We start from the raw sequence: 16,184 nt of genomic DNA, 5'->3' as shown, positions 1-16,184 counted from the left end.
GGTGTAATACATTGAATTACAACTACAGTATAAATGTGTTGTAACCCTGAACATGGTGAGAAGTTATCACAATGTTTTAGAGATAAATGAAGCACTTCAAAAAAAAAGAGCGAAATAAAATCTGAAATATTGATTTATTTTTGTCCCCTTATTGTCGAGGATCAAGAAAGAAAAATTTCCAATGCCAAAAAAATAAATAAAAAAAACACATTCTTATAATATAGGGTTAGGATTAGGGGTATGTAGATCTCACAGGTTGATGTGTGTGTGACTTAAAGTTGTAACCGTTGCTTTCTCATCACACACAACTCTAATCAAATGTTGTACACACACACACACACACACACACACACACACGGAAGCCAACAAAAGTTTGGATTCTTGGTTTTATTGAAGCCAGGGGTCTGATAAACATTTTCCTTATCTTTGTCGGCATAATAAGCTAGAATCCGCATGGCAGCTTGAAGGCTACAGAATTTGTGTTACAGACATACAATCAAGCTTCTGAATTATCCCAGGGCACAAAAGTGCAGCCAGCCATGTGCTTACAATGTTTTGATATCCTGAATACAAAAGGACTGGAAGCAGAAGCTCATAGTCTCGTATAGATGTAGACTGTCGATAGTGGTCGAAGGCAATTCAGTTAGGATGAGAAGAGGAAGTTGCTTTCCACTGAATTTGTGTACCAGAAGAAAACAAAAATCCATCTTGGGAGCAAAAAGTAATCCAAGTCCAACTTTCAAGCACAAGCAGCAAGAGAGCACTTCATTCCACTCAGCTAAATGCCAAATTTAACAAGTGTGGCCATATTGTTGACAAATTACAGTTCAAACTTCTTTTAAACATAAGTGTGATATGACGAATCTCTGTATTCTGAAACAAAATGAAAAATCATGACCAAAAATGCCAAATGTGCAAACAAATGGGGGTTTATCCGTAGTTTAGCTACAGTGAAAGCTGTACTGGCAGCAATTGTTAGAGGATTTGTATTAGTTACAATATTGCCAGCAGAAATGTGTTATTCCATAGTTAACCACAAGGGGCCCATTTAACAACCTCAGCAGCAAAATGGCAATTTCTCTGTTAACATCATGAAATGAGGCAAGGCAAAAAGAAAAAGATGCACTCTGCATCTGCAGCTGTAGCAACAGTGTCCAAAGAAAAGTGCTTATTCCAAAATGCGGCCATGCTGCTCCTGGCTGTTCCGAAATTGTGCTTCATCCACGTCGGCAACGGGCCCTCGAGTGCACGTTTCCCCCCAACCAGTCACAAAAACAAAGCAAAGTAAAAACAATAAGAGCTTCATTTTGTTCAAAGTAAACCCAGAACTGCTGTGTTGAATCACTGTGACAATGCACGAAGCAGACGGTACACTGCTATTCCCTTACAGAGCGAATGTTTGAACAAAAAACCTGCTGACTGTTCAAAGACCAGTTTCAACAGCCAAAACACAATTATGGTACGCCCCCTTCTGTCTGCTGAAACTCCAGACACGGCTTAATAGAGAAAGACATTTCTACCATTTTACAGGGTGTTACTTAAAAAAATGTTATAGGCCAGTCTGAGGTTTGGAATGCAAGGGCTCTATGCAAGAGTTGGACAAAAGAAACAAACAAAAAAAGGCCGCTGGTTAATCTTATGGATGACTACAAATGCAGATAATATGCATCTTTGGTTCTGTTCCAATTCACTCCAGTTTTCATTTTTCTTTTTTGGCTATTTGTAGCAAATAGCTGCTCTCCTATCACTTGCCATTCATTCTGCAAAAGTTACTGAAATACACCATCCATGGGATTAAGTAGGGCCTTGTATAGAGATTTAAGAATGAAAATGTACATTTCATTTTGATTATGGTATCATGAAACCATAAATATTATACAGACAATTTGATATGGTACAGTATAATTTTTGATAAAAAAAAAAAAAAAGCATAGAAATGACACAAGACATTTAAGCAACCCCTTAAGGACACACAAATTAATTAGGAGCTTTCCCGTGAAGGCAGGGTGCCTGTTGTGATAAACTGTTAGCTGTACATTGAAGGCAAAGGTTGTCATCTTAAATGGGCACTAAAAAGGGCCGGAAAAAACAAAAGACCTGATCTGAAAAACAAAACAAAAACCCCGAACCAAAACAACAACAGGTTTTCTACAGGGATGAGCTTCTACAGCTACTTCACGTAGAAACTGGGAATGTTTAAACTGACATGCAAAACACAGCGAGAGCAAAACATGTGAGACCAGAGGACGACAGTGGTGTCTAACACTGAATGTTAGAAAATCTCATTTTGTTCAAACCACAGCAGGTAATTTTGTGTGTGTGCCTGTGTGCTTTGGCTGCAAATGAGTGGTTTCAACCACAGTAAGTCTGGGGGACCCAAAGGTTCCATCGTGTGGTTCCTTCTCAGTATCAGCAGCCTTACAGTTTTTATGAAGGCATTCAATCTCTAAACATTATGAACTAGGCCACAGAAATCGTATTTCTGAAGAATAGAAGCGACCACAGGCTTGTTGTACATTTAAAAAAAAAAAAAAAAAGTAAAACGAAATAAATTATTTGGATGACGAGAAATTGATAAAAAAACCTTTGAACCGATGGTGCTACAAGTGCGTTTCCTCCTGTGCAGACAAGCACCTCTACTATGACACAAACAGCTAACTGTGCGAGGCACTTAGGAGTTATAGTAGGAAAGATGCTGCCCCATCCCCTCCCCCAAATATACCCACCTGTAGCTAAAGAAGCAATTCTGCTGCGACCTCTAACTTCTTGTCAAACCATTTTATTCAAAGAAGCTATCTTAAGAATTTGGACAAAAAAAGCGCTTTATACAAAATCAAGTTAACCTGAATAATTTTTTTTGTATTGGTATTTACAGAATCCTTCGAGATGACTAGGGCGACTGATATGCTATCCGCTAACTGAACATGTCATATTAGTGTCATGGTGTCAGTGGCATTTTTACATGTTACGATGAGCCTTTTCTTTAAACCGATAAATGGTGCACAACATGAAATAAAAAAGGAGGAGGTTTGTATAAATACATCAGTATCATATCCAACATTGTTTTGTAAATATTACATATGCTTGCAAGTATTTGAATTTATTAATGAATATATTTAAATACTTTTCCAAATGCAACCAAATTCCTTCAGTATGACAAGCGAAACCAGAGGAACCAGTATATTGCCACTCTTAAACCTATGAGTAGAATGTATGAGCCCAGAATCTGGGGGGCCTTCAGCCCAGCAGGTCAGGCTGACTGCCAGGGAGTGTGCACACATTTCCCTAAACTTACAAAATAACATTTACAGTGGAAGAGAGGATAGAAAAAGCCAAGCCTTCAGCACTTATTTCATTAATACCTCCATTTATGTTCTCTTTCTCTTCTCATCTCCACTCCCTCTCCAACCTTCTGATAGCCTTTGAATCTCATTCAGTGAAACCACTGTGTGCTGACTGATACAGGCGTTAGGAATTTGGTCAATTTTTTTTTGTTTTGTTTTTTTATGCTCACATGTACATATATTTTTCCAGAGTATTAACTGGACGATGCAGCTGTTTTTGTTGCCTTCACGCTTCGTTCTCTGTCTGCGGTGGTATATTGTTAGCTGAAACCATGGAGTCTTGCTTGCGAGTCATCCGGTCCAACTCAGCCTGGACATCAGTCAAACCCGGCTTCTGCCCTTGGAAAAAAAGACAGGAGACAAAGCCCAAAAGTAATCTCCTGTAGCTTCTGCGCCTGCTCATAAAAACAGCTTTCTATGGCAAGCAGATGGATGGATGGATGCAGTTTGAATGGTGATGCGTTCCCATGCTGGAGGTTGGTGGCTTGCTGCCACAGTTAACACGCACACATGCAAAACTAATCATCAGACAAAAGGAACATGCATTATCCTGTTGCAGAGATGTTAACACTGCTCAGCGCTGGAACAAAGAGTACATGTTAGTGTTCTCAGGCAGAGATGAGTTACGCAATCATTTCTCTCATGTTTCACGGGGTACAATCAAGCTATCGCACAGCCAATATTTGACTTTGTTACATTTAATATAACAAAGAAAAAAATGTTACCTAAGTTAAAAAAAAGATTAATTAATAGAGCTCAAAAGCGGCAGGACAAGGCATGGTGTGAGTGAGATGCAGTTATGATGGGTGGGATGATCAATACAGGCCTGCCACAAGTTTCCTCAGCTGTCAGAAGTTCAGTCTAAGGACAACTTTTTTTCTCCTGCTTTAACCTTCTCACTCAGGCTGTAGAGATAAATCTCCAGACAGCAAAATGGTCCACAGTCTCTAACAAGTGTTTGTAATTTAGAGTGCACGCACTCTGTAACACACAGCATCCTATAATCCTTACTGCTTTGGTAAGAGATCAACTGCTAACCTATGAGAGAGAAGGGGTTAAATAATCGGCAACTTCTGTTTTTCACTGAGATCAGAGGTGAAAGCACTGGAATTAGAGGTTGTACCTGTTTTCTTGGCAGAGCCTTGCACTCCAGCTCCCACTGCTCCAGCTCCTGGGCTCCCAGGGGCTCCAGTCTTTTTACTCAACAGACTGTTGAAGAAGTTAGCCAGCACTCCCTCATTGGCAGCTCCCGCTGTAGGAGAAATGAAATGGTGGTGGTGGTGGTGGTAAGGGAACTTGTTTATAAATATACACATATAATCCACTTTGTTTTTCCCCCCAAAATAAGTCTTTCTTGTGTAATTGAAGACAAAAGCTCCTCACTGCCCATCACTGAGTGGTGTTTGGCACCAATATGGGAACTATTTATCTTTCTTTTCAAACAAAATATTCTACAATATTTTATTTTGAAAGAGTTATGTTCCTACAAACCAAGAAAAAAAAAAACTATTCAATATAGTTAATAGACTGACATTAAAAAATTAGAATACACTAAACCCTGACTGTATATATAATAATGGGAAATGTGTGACCTGAACAGTTCCACCATTGTGGGAATTCTTGTAGTGTTACCTCTAGAGGGCAGTACTTCACAACTTGCTCAATGTTCATACAGCAAAAACATAAGTGAAAATCTGTTCTTTTTCTTTGATTTCAAATAATATGGATGACAAAAGAGAATCTTTAATACCCTTTCTATCTCAAAAGTGAGTCTACATAACAAAACATCAGAAATTAGGGTGTACTGGAATGTAAAGTGTGATTCTCATTAATTGACATTTGAAATTGTATTCCTTTCAAACATACGTTTCATGTTAGGGTCAGGCTTCTTGACAGAGGTCATTGGTGAGCCACTGGCTACGGCTGTCTGTCCGGCACGGCCTGCAGGCCGTGGAGACCCTGAGGCTGTCCGTCCTGGAGACTCCTAAAACACAGGCACCAGAATAAAAGCGTGGCCACAAAAAAAAAGCAGCTCACGTTTTTCTATCCAGAGAAAAAAAGAAAAAAAAAAAGAATTAAATTTCACATTTGAGGAACCTTAAGACACTTACCGTTGCTCCTCTTGTTGGTGTGGCTGGCTGCTTTGCTAATAAAGACTAAAAAAGAAAAGAAAAGCTTGAGTTAGATGCAATTTCTGTTATATTACTAGTATATCAACAGGTTTTCCCTATCCTTTATTTTCAGGTAACATATTTTGATACAACTTCTTTCATTCTGAAAATATCAAAGACAAATGTATGCAAGAAAACTGTGACAAATTAATAAATAAAGGGGGCATTTAGTGCAGTAGAAGGAACTTAAAGCACTGGGCAATACTAACCTGCAACTTCAGTTACGTTTTTTTTAAAATTGTCTTCCTGGTTTATTTTTTTCTCACAAAATAGGAAGTGAGGGTAATGTTTCATATCATGTGACAGTTTCATATCAACACGGCTGCAGTATAAAACACTGTTTAACAGTGAAAGCAGCAGATCACTGCAAATATGTTAGAAAGGACTGATCCTTTTTTTTTTTTTTACCAGTGAAAGATATCTGACCTGATTTTGAGATCCTGCTTAGATCAAAATCAGAAACTAACAACAAACAAACGCATATCAAGCTCACTGGCTGGTGACAGAAATCATGATAAATGGGGAGAAGGCCACATCTACCTGCTGCTTCATCAGGAAAACCTGCTCATCCTCTGCATTTATCTCTTTGTCATGAACCAGCTGTTAAGAAGAGCAAAGGAAACAAGAATGCCATTAAAAAGGAGAAGAACAGAGCAAAAAGCTCTGGAATACTTCTGCATTTTTGTAACTTTTACGTTTGGTCAATATTTGCATTTTTATACCTTTCGTACTGGAGGCTTTGTGATAAAATCTTCAAATGGATCTTCTGGTCTGACTGTTGTGAAGTTTTCATGCAAAATACCAATTTTCTTCTCGTTATCCCATCCGGATGGACTAAAAGAGAAGGAAAAGATTTTTAAATTGTTGTTCAAAAAGATCTGAAGACAGATGCCAGCACAAACTGTTTGCTAAAAATATGACAAACAGGTTTTAATATTTGGGACAAGGTTGACTAGTTTTACTTACATGAACACTGCATCCTTCTCCACCACTAAGGCTGGTGTGACGAACTGAAAGTCATACAGTTTATGTACTATATATTTGTAAAGCAGATCCAGGTTCTTCTCCTCTTTGACTGAGGTATAGATCAGACCTGCTCCATCTGTTCGGTTAAGTTAAGGCAGCAGTTGTTGGGTTAGTGTCATATATTAATTGATATTAAGCCACATACAGAAATTCAAGGTATGGCAGAGCTCAAGAGTAAAAAAAAAAAAAATTAAATAAAAAAAAAGACATGCATTAAAAACAAGGATACAATGTAAGCAAAATCGCCTGATGTGGGATTGGATGAAGTCGAAATGCTCGTCTCTGTAGTCGTGCTCCTTCTCTAGTACGCTGACTGCATCACACTTAAGAATTGAAGCAAAAATTATTGATATAAAGAAAGAAATAGAAGATTTTAGTGGCAGACAATTAAAACCAAATAACACACTGGTTTTTAAAGTTAGTCAACCATTTGGCCAGCCGTCTAATCTGCGATAACAGATATCTGAGGGACAGATAACTGAGCAGAGTAGAGTGGTACACTCCTGTGAGTGTAGGCGAACTTCTTGTTTCATAACCTTTTCTCTGAGAGTTGGAGATGTTGTGGGTTGGAGAAGAAAAGACATTTTGAGTCTTTTGAAATATCTTTGAGATATCGAACAGACATTTTATCCAGATTTAGTAGTTTTTCCTCTGACAAGAGCTATTCAGAGGCCCCAATGATAAAAAAAAATTAATATAAAATAAAAAAAAGGCACATTCCCCATGTTCCAGCCACAGCTAGCATGTGAAGCTCTGCTGATGGCTACCTTGTGCTTTTCAGCACCCGTCTTTGCCTAGAGGATTAACAGGCAAGTATAATGGTAACTTTTTATTAGTAAATACTGCCTCACAAAGCACAGCATAAAAGTAAGAACACAGATAAATGCATCAGTGGGGATGGTCTCCACATGGGATTTTAGGCCAAATATGCTCACTAGTGTGGGAATTCAATCACATAGAACAGCTAGAAGAACAGATATCAGGGTGTTAAAGAAGGTTTCCTTTGCCTGTTTATGGCAGACGACTCAGTCCTAAATAGAAGGAGCTATTGATCTCCTGGCTGTGATACAAAAAGCCAGTTTAGAAAATCTATAGATCACGAACACAGGTGGCTACAAACAAAAATCATGGCAGCAGCCAAGGACAGGATGCTTCTGGCATTATCTAGAGATTGTCCAAAATAGCTTAACCTAAAACAGGTATCCTTAGACTTTTCTGAGGACACAGTTAAATTATCAGCATGTTAAGAAGCTCCTGAATGAAATGCATCCATGCCCTCAACAGAAATCAAAGCCTCGCTGGGGAAATAGATTGTACGGTAAGTTTAACTCCCAAAACTGAAACTGTAGAGGCACAGACGCAACAAGTAGCTTTTTAGATGACCAGCAGCTGTTCCTTCTTGTGTAGTAAAAGAAACAATGTTGTAATACATTACCAAGATTAATTATCATTAAGATTCCAAGTTTTGGCTCTGTTACATCTCAGAAACAAGTACTTCTAAAAAGCTTTTTATAGCAACATTTGTAAACGGCTTCAAATGTGACATTCTGGTTGGTTTAAGCGGTTTATACCTTTGTGCAAACTATTAGCACTGGAATGCCCAGGTTGTGCGTGAGTGTGTTTTCCCCTAGTGGTAACACAACGTCCTCATCCTCTCCTGCTGTTGGGGCTCGTCTCTGTGGGGAGGATGGGGTGGCATCCTCTGGTTCTGTGTACTCTTGGAAGGCTTTTATCACTAGAAGACAAAATAAAGGGGAAAAAAGGGTAAATTGTGTGTATTAGTGAACGCAAAGCTCCAGATCTATAGAAATAAAGAAAATTAGTTCAGTATTCAGTGTCTCGACCCACTGTTTTTATTTTTTCCTTTCCATTCTCCTCGCCTGGCATCTAGCACTTCAGCACTGACAAAAAAAGCCCTAAAATATAAACAACACTAAGGTGACAAATGTGGTCTGACCTCAGGGACTCTGTAGCACTGACAGCATTTTATAGGTGCACATTATCTTTGCTTGTAACTTTGGAAAGAGCAATGAGCCACTTGCAGCTTCTTCAGCACTATAAACTTTGTTTTATAGCAGTTTTAATTGCTGTGCAAGGCCTCAAACTGTGTTCCTCAGATTAGATCATAGAGTCAACACAAATAAAGCTTAGTGGTATATCAGGATAAGACTATGTCTGCCTAGTGACAGTCTAAATTTAAATGTTCACACAAGTAGTCACTGCTGTGTATACATTGTGTAGCATCACAGAAAGAAAATTACAATGTTACATTTCCAGTTAAATAACATGCCTTGTTCAAAGACAGAAAAAGACATCCTTTATTTTCCTCTTGTGCTGATCCCAGCTGTCCAGACATTTACAAAGCTGCAGTGTGAAGGGTGGGGGTTTACGCAGGAAGCCATGGCCTATTTCCTCAAAAGCTAAAGCCAGATTGACTTGGTGTTTAGAGTCAAGCCCTTTACTTTCAGGCAAAGAATTTTATACAGGGGATGAGAACTGGTCTGAAAAGCTACGAGAACCCTTCTTAAGATGCACAGCTGCACAAATCCAGTACGTATGCACAAAAAGTTCATAGGCCAAATGGGACTACCAAAGGATCCAAACATTCCAAAATGTAGTAAATTTATTGAAAAAGACCTGATCACACACTTGGTCAAAGCAATGATGAATGCTGTTCACATTATGCTTGGCCTATACTGGAAGACTTTGAAAAGATAGATTCAAGCCTCAAACCCCTAATGCTTTCATATATAAAGACAATGTTTTTTTTTAAGTCTGAGTTTTAAAGGCATAGATAAGATAAGACAAGACAAAATAAAAGACAGCAATACTAAACATTTTGATTTTATCAGAACACAGGAAAGACAAAAAAAAAGGCTGAATTAAGGCAGCTTCAAGTTTTATGACAACCATGCATGCAACACCCGAGATAATGTGAGCCGCGTCTCAACTTTCCTTTGTTTGCAACACACACACACACACACAAAAAAAACCCCTTAAAAGTTATTTGGTACAACTGATTAAGGCTGAGAATATTGTAAGTAAATGGAAAGAAAAATATATTACTTTGGGCAGCATGTACAGAAACATGACATTTTGCAGTGATTTCAAAACAGCAACATTTAATGCTGAAAGGAGAGATGATTGGTGGACTGTCACTTTAAAATAAAAACATTAAAGAGACAGACTTTGCCCCACTAAGACCTACTTATCTGTTCCACAAACAAGGGTGAGGTCAAAATGCATCAGCGGTCTTCATTAAGGACTTTTCAAATACTTTGTGTGTACTACATTTTAAGTACTGCAAAAGCACCAATCAGTATATATTCTTTCTAAATTCGAAGGTATACACTTGATGTCAGTAAAAGTTCAACTTCAGCTAAAAATAAAGTAGTCTTATGGCCAGACTAATTTCACCTAATAACATTTGGTCTTGGATGCTATTGTTAAGTCAAACTGAACTTCTACAATGCTCTTCAACTGTTTATTATATACAAAAACTGCCTCAAAACATAATTACTGCAACTGCAGATAAACAAGCCTATTACTAACAGAAGTCATGGACGCAAATAGTTTTCCATTCAACGAGCGGTAGAGAAGCAGTAGGTTTATCCTGTTATTTAGTTTGAGATGATTCCAGCAGCCAGCCTACTTTATTTACAGCAGAACAGAGCACGAGTCAGAACGTCCAGCCCACTGAATTTTGAGTTACGTCCCTTCCTGTCCCTGACGCTGCTGTAAGAGGGGAGGAAACCATGATGCAAGATGACTGCAAGACTCCCTGGACAAAAGCCACTCACACACTTCCAGTCTGTCGGTCTGACTCTCACTCAAACACTCGTGGTCACACGTTTAAAATCTGACTAGTCCTCACCATCTGCTATTTACATTATCGTTTACATGCCAGAAGATCCTTTATTTCGTTGAGAGGCCTTGGCTAAATTGGACAGGGATCATCAAAAATGAAATGTTAAGAGAAGTCTGACAAACAAGTCAGTCACCCAAAACGGACCAAATAGTAAACACAACACCACCACCACCACCAACAACAACAGTAGTCACAAAACAGCAATCCACACAGGGTATGAGGTCTACATTCCAGGTAGGAAAGCTTTCTGCTACATTATATCAGCCAATTGTAATTTTATTCCAATACAACTACTCAAAGCGAAAGCAAACTTGTGGGCTAACTGAAAGTCATTAAACCAATTATTAGTGGACAAAATGACAGAAAGCAATTCAGTGCGCTTTAGTCATCAGTTATTGAGCAGCTTCTCTTTTCTTTTTCACACGTTTTTCTGCAGACAAGGCTACTTGTGTTGGCATGTTACACAGTGACAATCTCTCTGAACCTGTGCTGTCAAACTCATCTAGCATATAACCAGTTTTACTTCTCTGTCCAATCTCTTTTGGCACTTTTAAGAGCAAAAGCAGCAGGCAATGTTTGGGAGCTGACAAGAACATTGAGCAAACCCTGGAGGCTGAAATAAACTTATCTGAATACCAACAATCTTTCCAAATACAAAAGAAGCGTTCATAAGCATGAGATGCCCCAATTCTAAAATTAACAGGAGAACAACATCTGAGTGCATCACAGTCATTGATCTGCAGAACTTGCCTCCAGCAAGAGCACACAGCTGAGGATCATGGGCCTCTCTGATGATGACCTGGAATCCACCTCAGCAAAGTGTAATAACATACAGTCCTTGCCTTCGATGCTATACAGCAACCAATCAGCAAGGAGTCCAGCGGTTATTATGTAACACTACCATTGCATCCACCATGGGATGCTTTAGGCACATTTGTTTTTTTCCTTTACGTTTTCGCCTTAAAGAGTCAGTTCAAGTCAGATTTTTGCACTTTGATATATGAAGGAAAATGACCAGATTATAACAAATCGCCATTTCAATAAGTGGATCTGCTTCAACAAAACAGATCTATTTGGAGATATGCTAGTTATTGATATTTTAACAATCTGAATGTGTCTTTTGAAATGCTCAACCATGACCGATGCCAGCTACTTGACCAAAATGTACACATTTCTAATGCTGAGGTTTCAGGGGATGTTAGTTTTTCACTCTATAAGCTACGTGCATGAATGCAGGTATGAATGTAAAGCTAGATCAACAAGAGTGTATGTGTGTGTGTGTGTGTGTGTGTGTGTGTGTGTGTGTGTGTGTGTGTGGGGGGGGGGGTGTTCTAAATACAAGCCTTGCGTTTATTATTGCTGTATATGCATTTATTATTGGTGTATATGTAACTTACTCTTCTGCTCCATTTCTCTCATGTTCTCAGGTGGAATCTTGAGCTTGTCCACATGGTCGCGCAGGACACTGGCCCACTTCTGCAGCGACTCCATAGTGGTCCAAGGTCGTGACATATCCACAACAAACACAGCTAGACAGTCAGGTAGCGACTGAGCAGTAACAGCAAACTTAAGAAGGCCTTTGTGGTATAGGTCCCCATCCAGGATCCACACATTACAGCGTGTAAGGTCTGCAAGAAGAAAGTAAAATGCTAGTTAAACACAAGCACTAATAATAATCAGTTTTAAGGTGGAATTATTTTATAAAGGTTCCTGCAGATTAATGACAGAGACCACATTCAAGGTTCATCAGTGAATCTCACCATCCCTGTCCTCATCGTGGACACTTAAGTACAGATACTCCAGTCCCCTCCCCTTCTTGTTGTGCTCAGCTCCTTGAAGTTTGGCCATGAGTGTCGTCTTTCCTGAACCATCCTCACCTGCAAAATATTTTATTCATAATACAGATAAGTAGATTATATTCGTGTTATTTTTAAACAACAAATTATATGACATAAAAAAATGCACAAATGCATTTCCGCTCCTTTCAAGGAGGATGTCTAGGCTTTCCACAATGTACACTCTCTCACACAAACCTGCCTGATGAGAAGCAGCATTTCTCACATTTTCAGAGGGCCTGTTCGAATAAATATGACCCCACCCAAGAAGAATACCCTATATTCTTCTGTTTATTATGTCTGTCTTTAGTTCAAACCTCAGCCCGGGGTGGGGGTTAAGCAGCTCAAAGTGCAATTCAGAAACGTGCAATCATTAGATTTTGCAGCTGCTTTGCCCTCTTCTACCTCTCAGGGTTGACCAGCACAAATAAACTGCAGAAACTTCAATTTTCACACATGTAACCAATACTCACCAAATATCAGGATATTTTTTCCTGAAGGCAATTTTGAACTCGATCTAGTTGAAACTTCACTCAGTATTGAGGACCTACAGATAAGAAAAAGACAGGTAGATTTTTATATACAAGTCACACTGACTGTGATCAGACTGACAGCAGCTCCTCATCTCAGAGCAGTCAAACGTGGTGTCAAAACTGTTAACCGGTAACTAGTTGGACACACCTTAACTTCATTGATTACGATCACTTTTTGACTCTTTGAGCCGGTCCAATGATGACTCCAAGACAGCACAGAAGCAGGAAATGATAATTCGTTTCCATTGACCGGTACGACAGAATTAAGTAGCTCAATCCTGGATCCATGAATTTACCGAGGAGCAACTATTATCTAAAGACGCTATCATGTTTTTTTTTTTTTTTGCGTTTCTCTTTAAGTTAACGGGTTTCTAAGGTTTACGTTACTATTAGCTTACTGTATCCTGCATCAAGACGCTAACTAGTATTTAGCTCTTATCTTGACATAAACTATCAAGGTACTAGTTATTTGAATGGCGCCCTGGAAAGTGTCTAACGTTCACTGTATTAGTAAAACTCTGCTAGGTAACTACAAGGCAGTGTTAGCTTAACATCAGGAGGAGCAGCAGCAAACCTGCTAGCCGATGTTAGCTGATCTGCTAACAGACTGACCGCTCATCTTCAGTTAGTGCTAACGTTGGTACTAGCCGGGCCGGTGTTTGATAGGGAAAAACCGGCAGTGACAAAGCAGAACCATGGCGGCTGTGCTGTTCTGAGAAGGCCCTGCGGAAGCATGAAGTCGTTAAAAGAGTAGCAGGACTTGCCAGAGAGTTTGCCCTTCTTCCTCTTCGTTGTTGTTGTCTCCTGTCCCAGCTGCGCCCGGGAGCTGTTTCTCCAAAACGGGAGCCATCTTCTCTTTCTACAACCACAAAGGCAAGGCCCTGCTGCTTGGCCACCAGTAGCACCGCCTTCATCCGAGTGGCCAAGGGTGCGTTACATTCTTCGTCTGCCGCGGCCCGCCGGAACCCCGTGTTTCTCCTCTGCTATTTCACTTATTGTAATGTGCTTTTATTCATTTGTTTAATATTTATTATTGATGAGGACCGCCTTTATTGAATAAACTAAAACTTTTATTGATATATATGAGTGTAAAAAAGTTTGCACAGATCAGACTGTTTTATGGCACTGACATGGGGTCAAAATATCTAGTTGTCCTTCTGGCCACGTTCCAGTAAGTGACGTAATGGCAGTTTTTTCTTTCTTTAAACAGCTGATGGAGAACATTGTGATATCAATAATTGACTCGGGGCAAACATTTTACTGGTTTCTGTCATTTACACTTACTATTCGGTGTTAATTTAACCTTTAATTCCTCGTTTTTAGCAACAAATGCATAATGAGTGTATATTTTAAAAATATAAGTATTACTGATTTTACCGAAGTTTTAAAGTGAAAAGTGAAAATATAAGTTATACTATTTGATTGATCAGGGTTTTATTATCATTATTATCATTATTGTAAATACATTTGTGTCCAACAATAGTGGTATTTAGCAGGTCTCCAGTAGATGATGCTATTGCTCAGAAATCCGTCTTCACCACGAGGTTATTACGGTTAACCAAAATGTAAAAATAAAACTAGATGTGGAAAACGGGCATTCCAGTTAACTAAAATAAAATAAACGCTAGAATTTCAGAAAAATTAACAGATAAAATTAACTGAAACGGTTTTGCGATGTGATAAATTAACAAAATGAAATAACAACATTTAGTAATAGGATTTGTTAATTTAGTAAAATATGTTATAAAAAAGGGCTTTGATGGACATGTTTACTGAGTTTTTAAAGGTCTCCAAGGCTGTGAGTTAACTGCTTTCAAAAATATTTTAGATTTTAACACCGATACCGATTTTCCAGTATCAGTAGGTATTACAATAACACTGAACTAATAAAAACGAAACTAAAACTAAACATTTTCAAACAGTTAAGCTACACTGAAACATGGAAACTCACTATGGGAACTAACTTAAACTAAAATGAATTGAAACAACAAACAAAAACTAAATGAAATAAGATCTCTGTCTCCACTAACGCTTTGGAAATTCTAATAGTGAAAAAACAAACTTGCTACCATTTCTGTTTGATTTATATGGTTACAATTGGGTCTAAAGGCCACAGCCACAGCACAAGGAGTGATCCAACAAAGGCTTAGATTGGGAAGGTTTTGTTGATCATTATTTATCCATCTGACATCCCAAAACTTAAATCAGTGGGTGGGAGAAGATGCCGTGTACTGTGTAATGTGTACTCTCATCCAAACTCCTGCAACTCTGAGGCACATCTTTACAAAAACCAGCCGGTCCCGAGGCTGCTACACCTGTACACACAATCAGGTCTTGCAACAACTGGTGATTATCCTAGAAGGAAAGTGAATAACCACAAGCGTCTTCGCTCCCCCATTCCCTGGACCATCAAGCATCTGGTCATGGTCGTCTTCTCAGAAGATGTTATAGTTCCTGTAAGATATAGTTGGAGAGGCAGATAAACTTAAACTATGCTGAAACAATTAGCTTACCAAGGCATCCTTGTGGATGTTGGGTGACATCACCCTTCAAGAGGTGTTGTTGGAAATAAATCAACAAAACACTCAGGATTGGACCATCACCTACCTGACAACCCCAATGAAGTTGTTACCACTCTTCCACTAAAAATACCAGGCAATAAACAGAGCTGATGTTGTGGTCTGTAAAGACTATTAATGACCGTGGTGTTAAAAATCTTGAAATGTTGAAAGGCCCAAAGGGCTGCTCGGGCTTCCCTTTCAGTTGTATTATACTCACACCAAGCAGGAGGAAACTGGGTGACCAGTGCCGAAGGAATCTTCCTGTAACAAAACAGCAGTAACTCCAACTCCACTAGAGTCAACAGACAGCTTGAATGGTGTGCAAAAGTCTGGAGCTGACAGAACGGGGGTGCTACAGAGGAGAGCTTTGTGGTTTGACAGGCCTCAAGCCACACTACAAGATACTGGTTTGGGCAAAGGCAAAGGCTGAACACAAAGAAGGACATGACACAGGTTTAGATTCCGATTAATACCATTTATTAATAAAATGTTGAACAACAAGGCTTTCTTTGTGAAAGACTAGAGAAAGGGAGTTTAGGAAGAAGCCACATAAATCAGCTCAGCCCGCATACTTCACAGGTCACTTGTTATCAAGGGAGATAACTGGATCTATGCCTTTAAGATCTATTACCTTTAAGGCATAGAGCTCACATGCACATATGATTTAGAAAATAAAAATGCCAGAGTAACATAATAACAGTATTTATCTAGAGTTCTTACATATGAGCAATTCAGGATTGCCAAATAAGAATGTTTCAGTATCAGAATAGATGATTGTTCATAAAGCGCAGTAGTAGCCTGTTTGAATTTGTCATATGAGGAATAAAGCACCCCTTTGTATTCATC

General features: G+C 39.0%; 1 protein-coding gene across 2 annotated transcripts; it reads right to left on the bottom strand.

Moving 5' to 3' along the window:
* Positions 1-2,555: 2,555 nt before the first annotated feature.
* dync1li2 (dynein, cytoplasmic 1, light intermediate chain 2) lies at positions 2,556-13,720 on the bottom strand. 2 transcript variants are annotated; one of them, XM_026166042.2, is made up of 13 exons: positions 13,542-13,720; positions 12,718-12,791; positions 12,170-12,286; positions 11,807-12,037; positions 8,113-8,276; positions 6,771-6,864; positions 6,482-6,617; positions 6,238-6,349; positions 6,056-6,115; positions 5,456-5,500; positions 5,211-5,328; positions 4,468-4,596; positions 2,556-3,683 (listed from the first exon to the last, which is right to left on the bottom strand). In XM_026166042.2, the coding sequence occupies exons 1-13, from the start codon at positions 13,625-13,627 to the stop codon at positions 3,571-3,573; spliced, it is 1,479 nt and encodes a 492-aa protein (XP_026021827.1). In that variant the 5' UTR covers positions 13,628-13,720; the 3' UTR covers positions 2,556-3,570. The 2 variants fall into 2 exon arrangements, with proteins under 2 accessions (XP_026021827.1, XP_026021830.1); XM_026166045.2 differs by having other exon boundaries at positions 2,556-3,678.
* Between the last annotated feature and the right edge of the window lie 2,464 nt (positions 13,721-16,184).

This window comes from Astatotilapia calliptera, chromosome 1, assembly GCF_964374335.1.
Source record: "Astatotilapia calliptera chromosome 1, fAstCal68.1, whole genome shotgun sequence".
Classification (NCBI taxonomy): Eukaryota; Metazoa; Chordata; class Actinopteri; order Cichliformes; family Cichlidae; genus Astatotilapia; species Astatotilapia calliptera.
The sequence above is the reverse complement of the archived record's forward strand: the minus strand, read 5'-3'. Positions and strand labels throughout refer to the sequence as shown.

Coding starts and splice junctions, on each gene's coding strand:
- dync1li2 (XM_026166042.2), bottom strand. CDS start 13,627: ATGGCTCCCGTTTTGGAGAAACAGCTCCCGGGCGCAGCTGGGACAGGA. Junction 12,287..12,717: donor AAAAAATATCCTGATATTTG/GTGAGTATTGGT, acceptor AATATTTTGCAG/GTGAGGATGGTTCAGGAAAG. Junction 5,501..6,055: donor TTTTCCTGATGAAGCAGCAG/GTAGATGTGGCC, acceptor TTTCTTTTTTAG/TCTTTATTAGCAAAGCAGCC.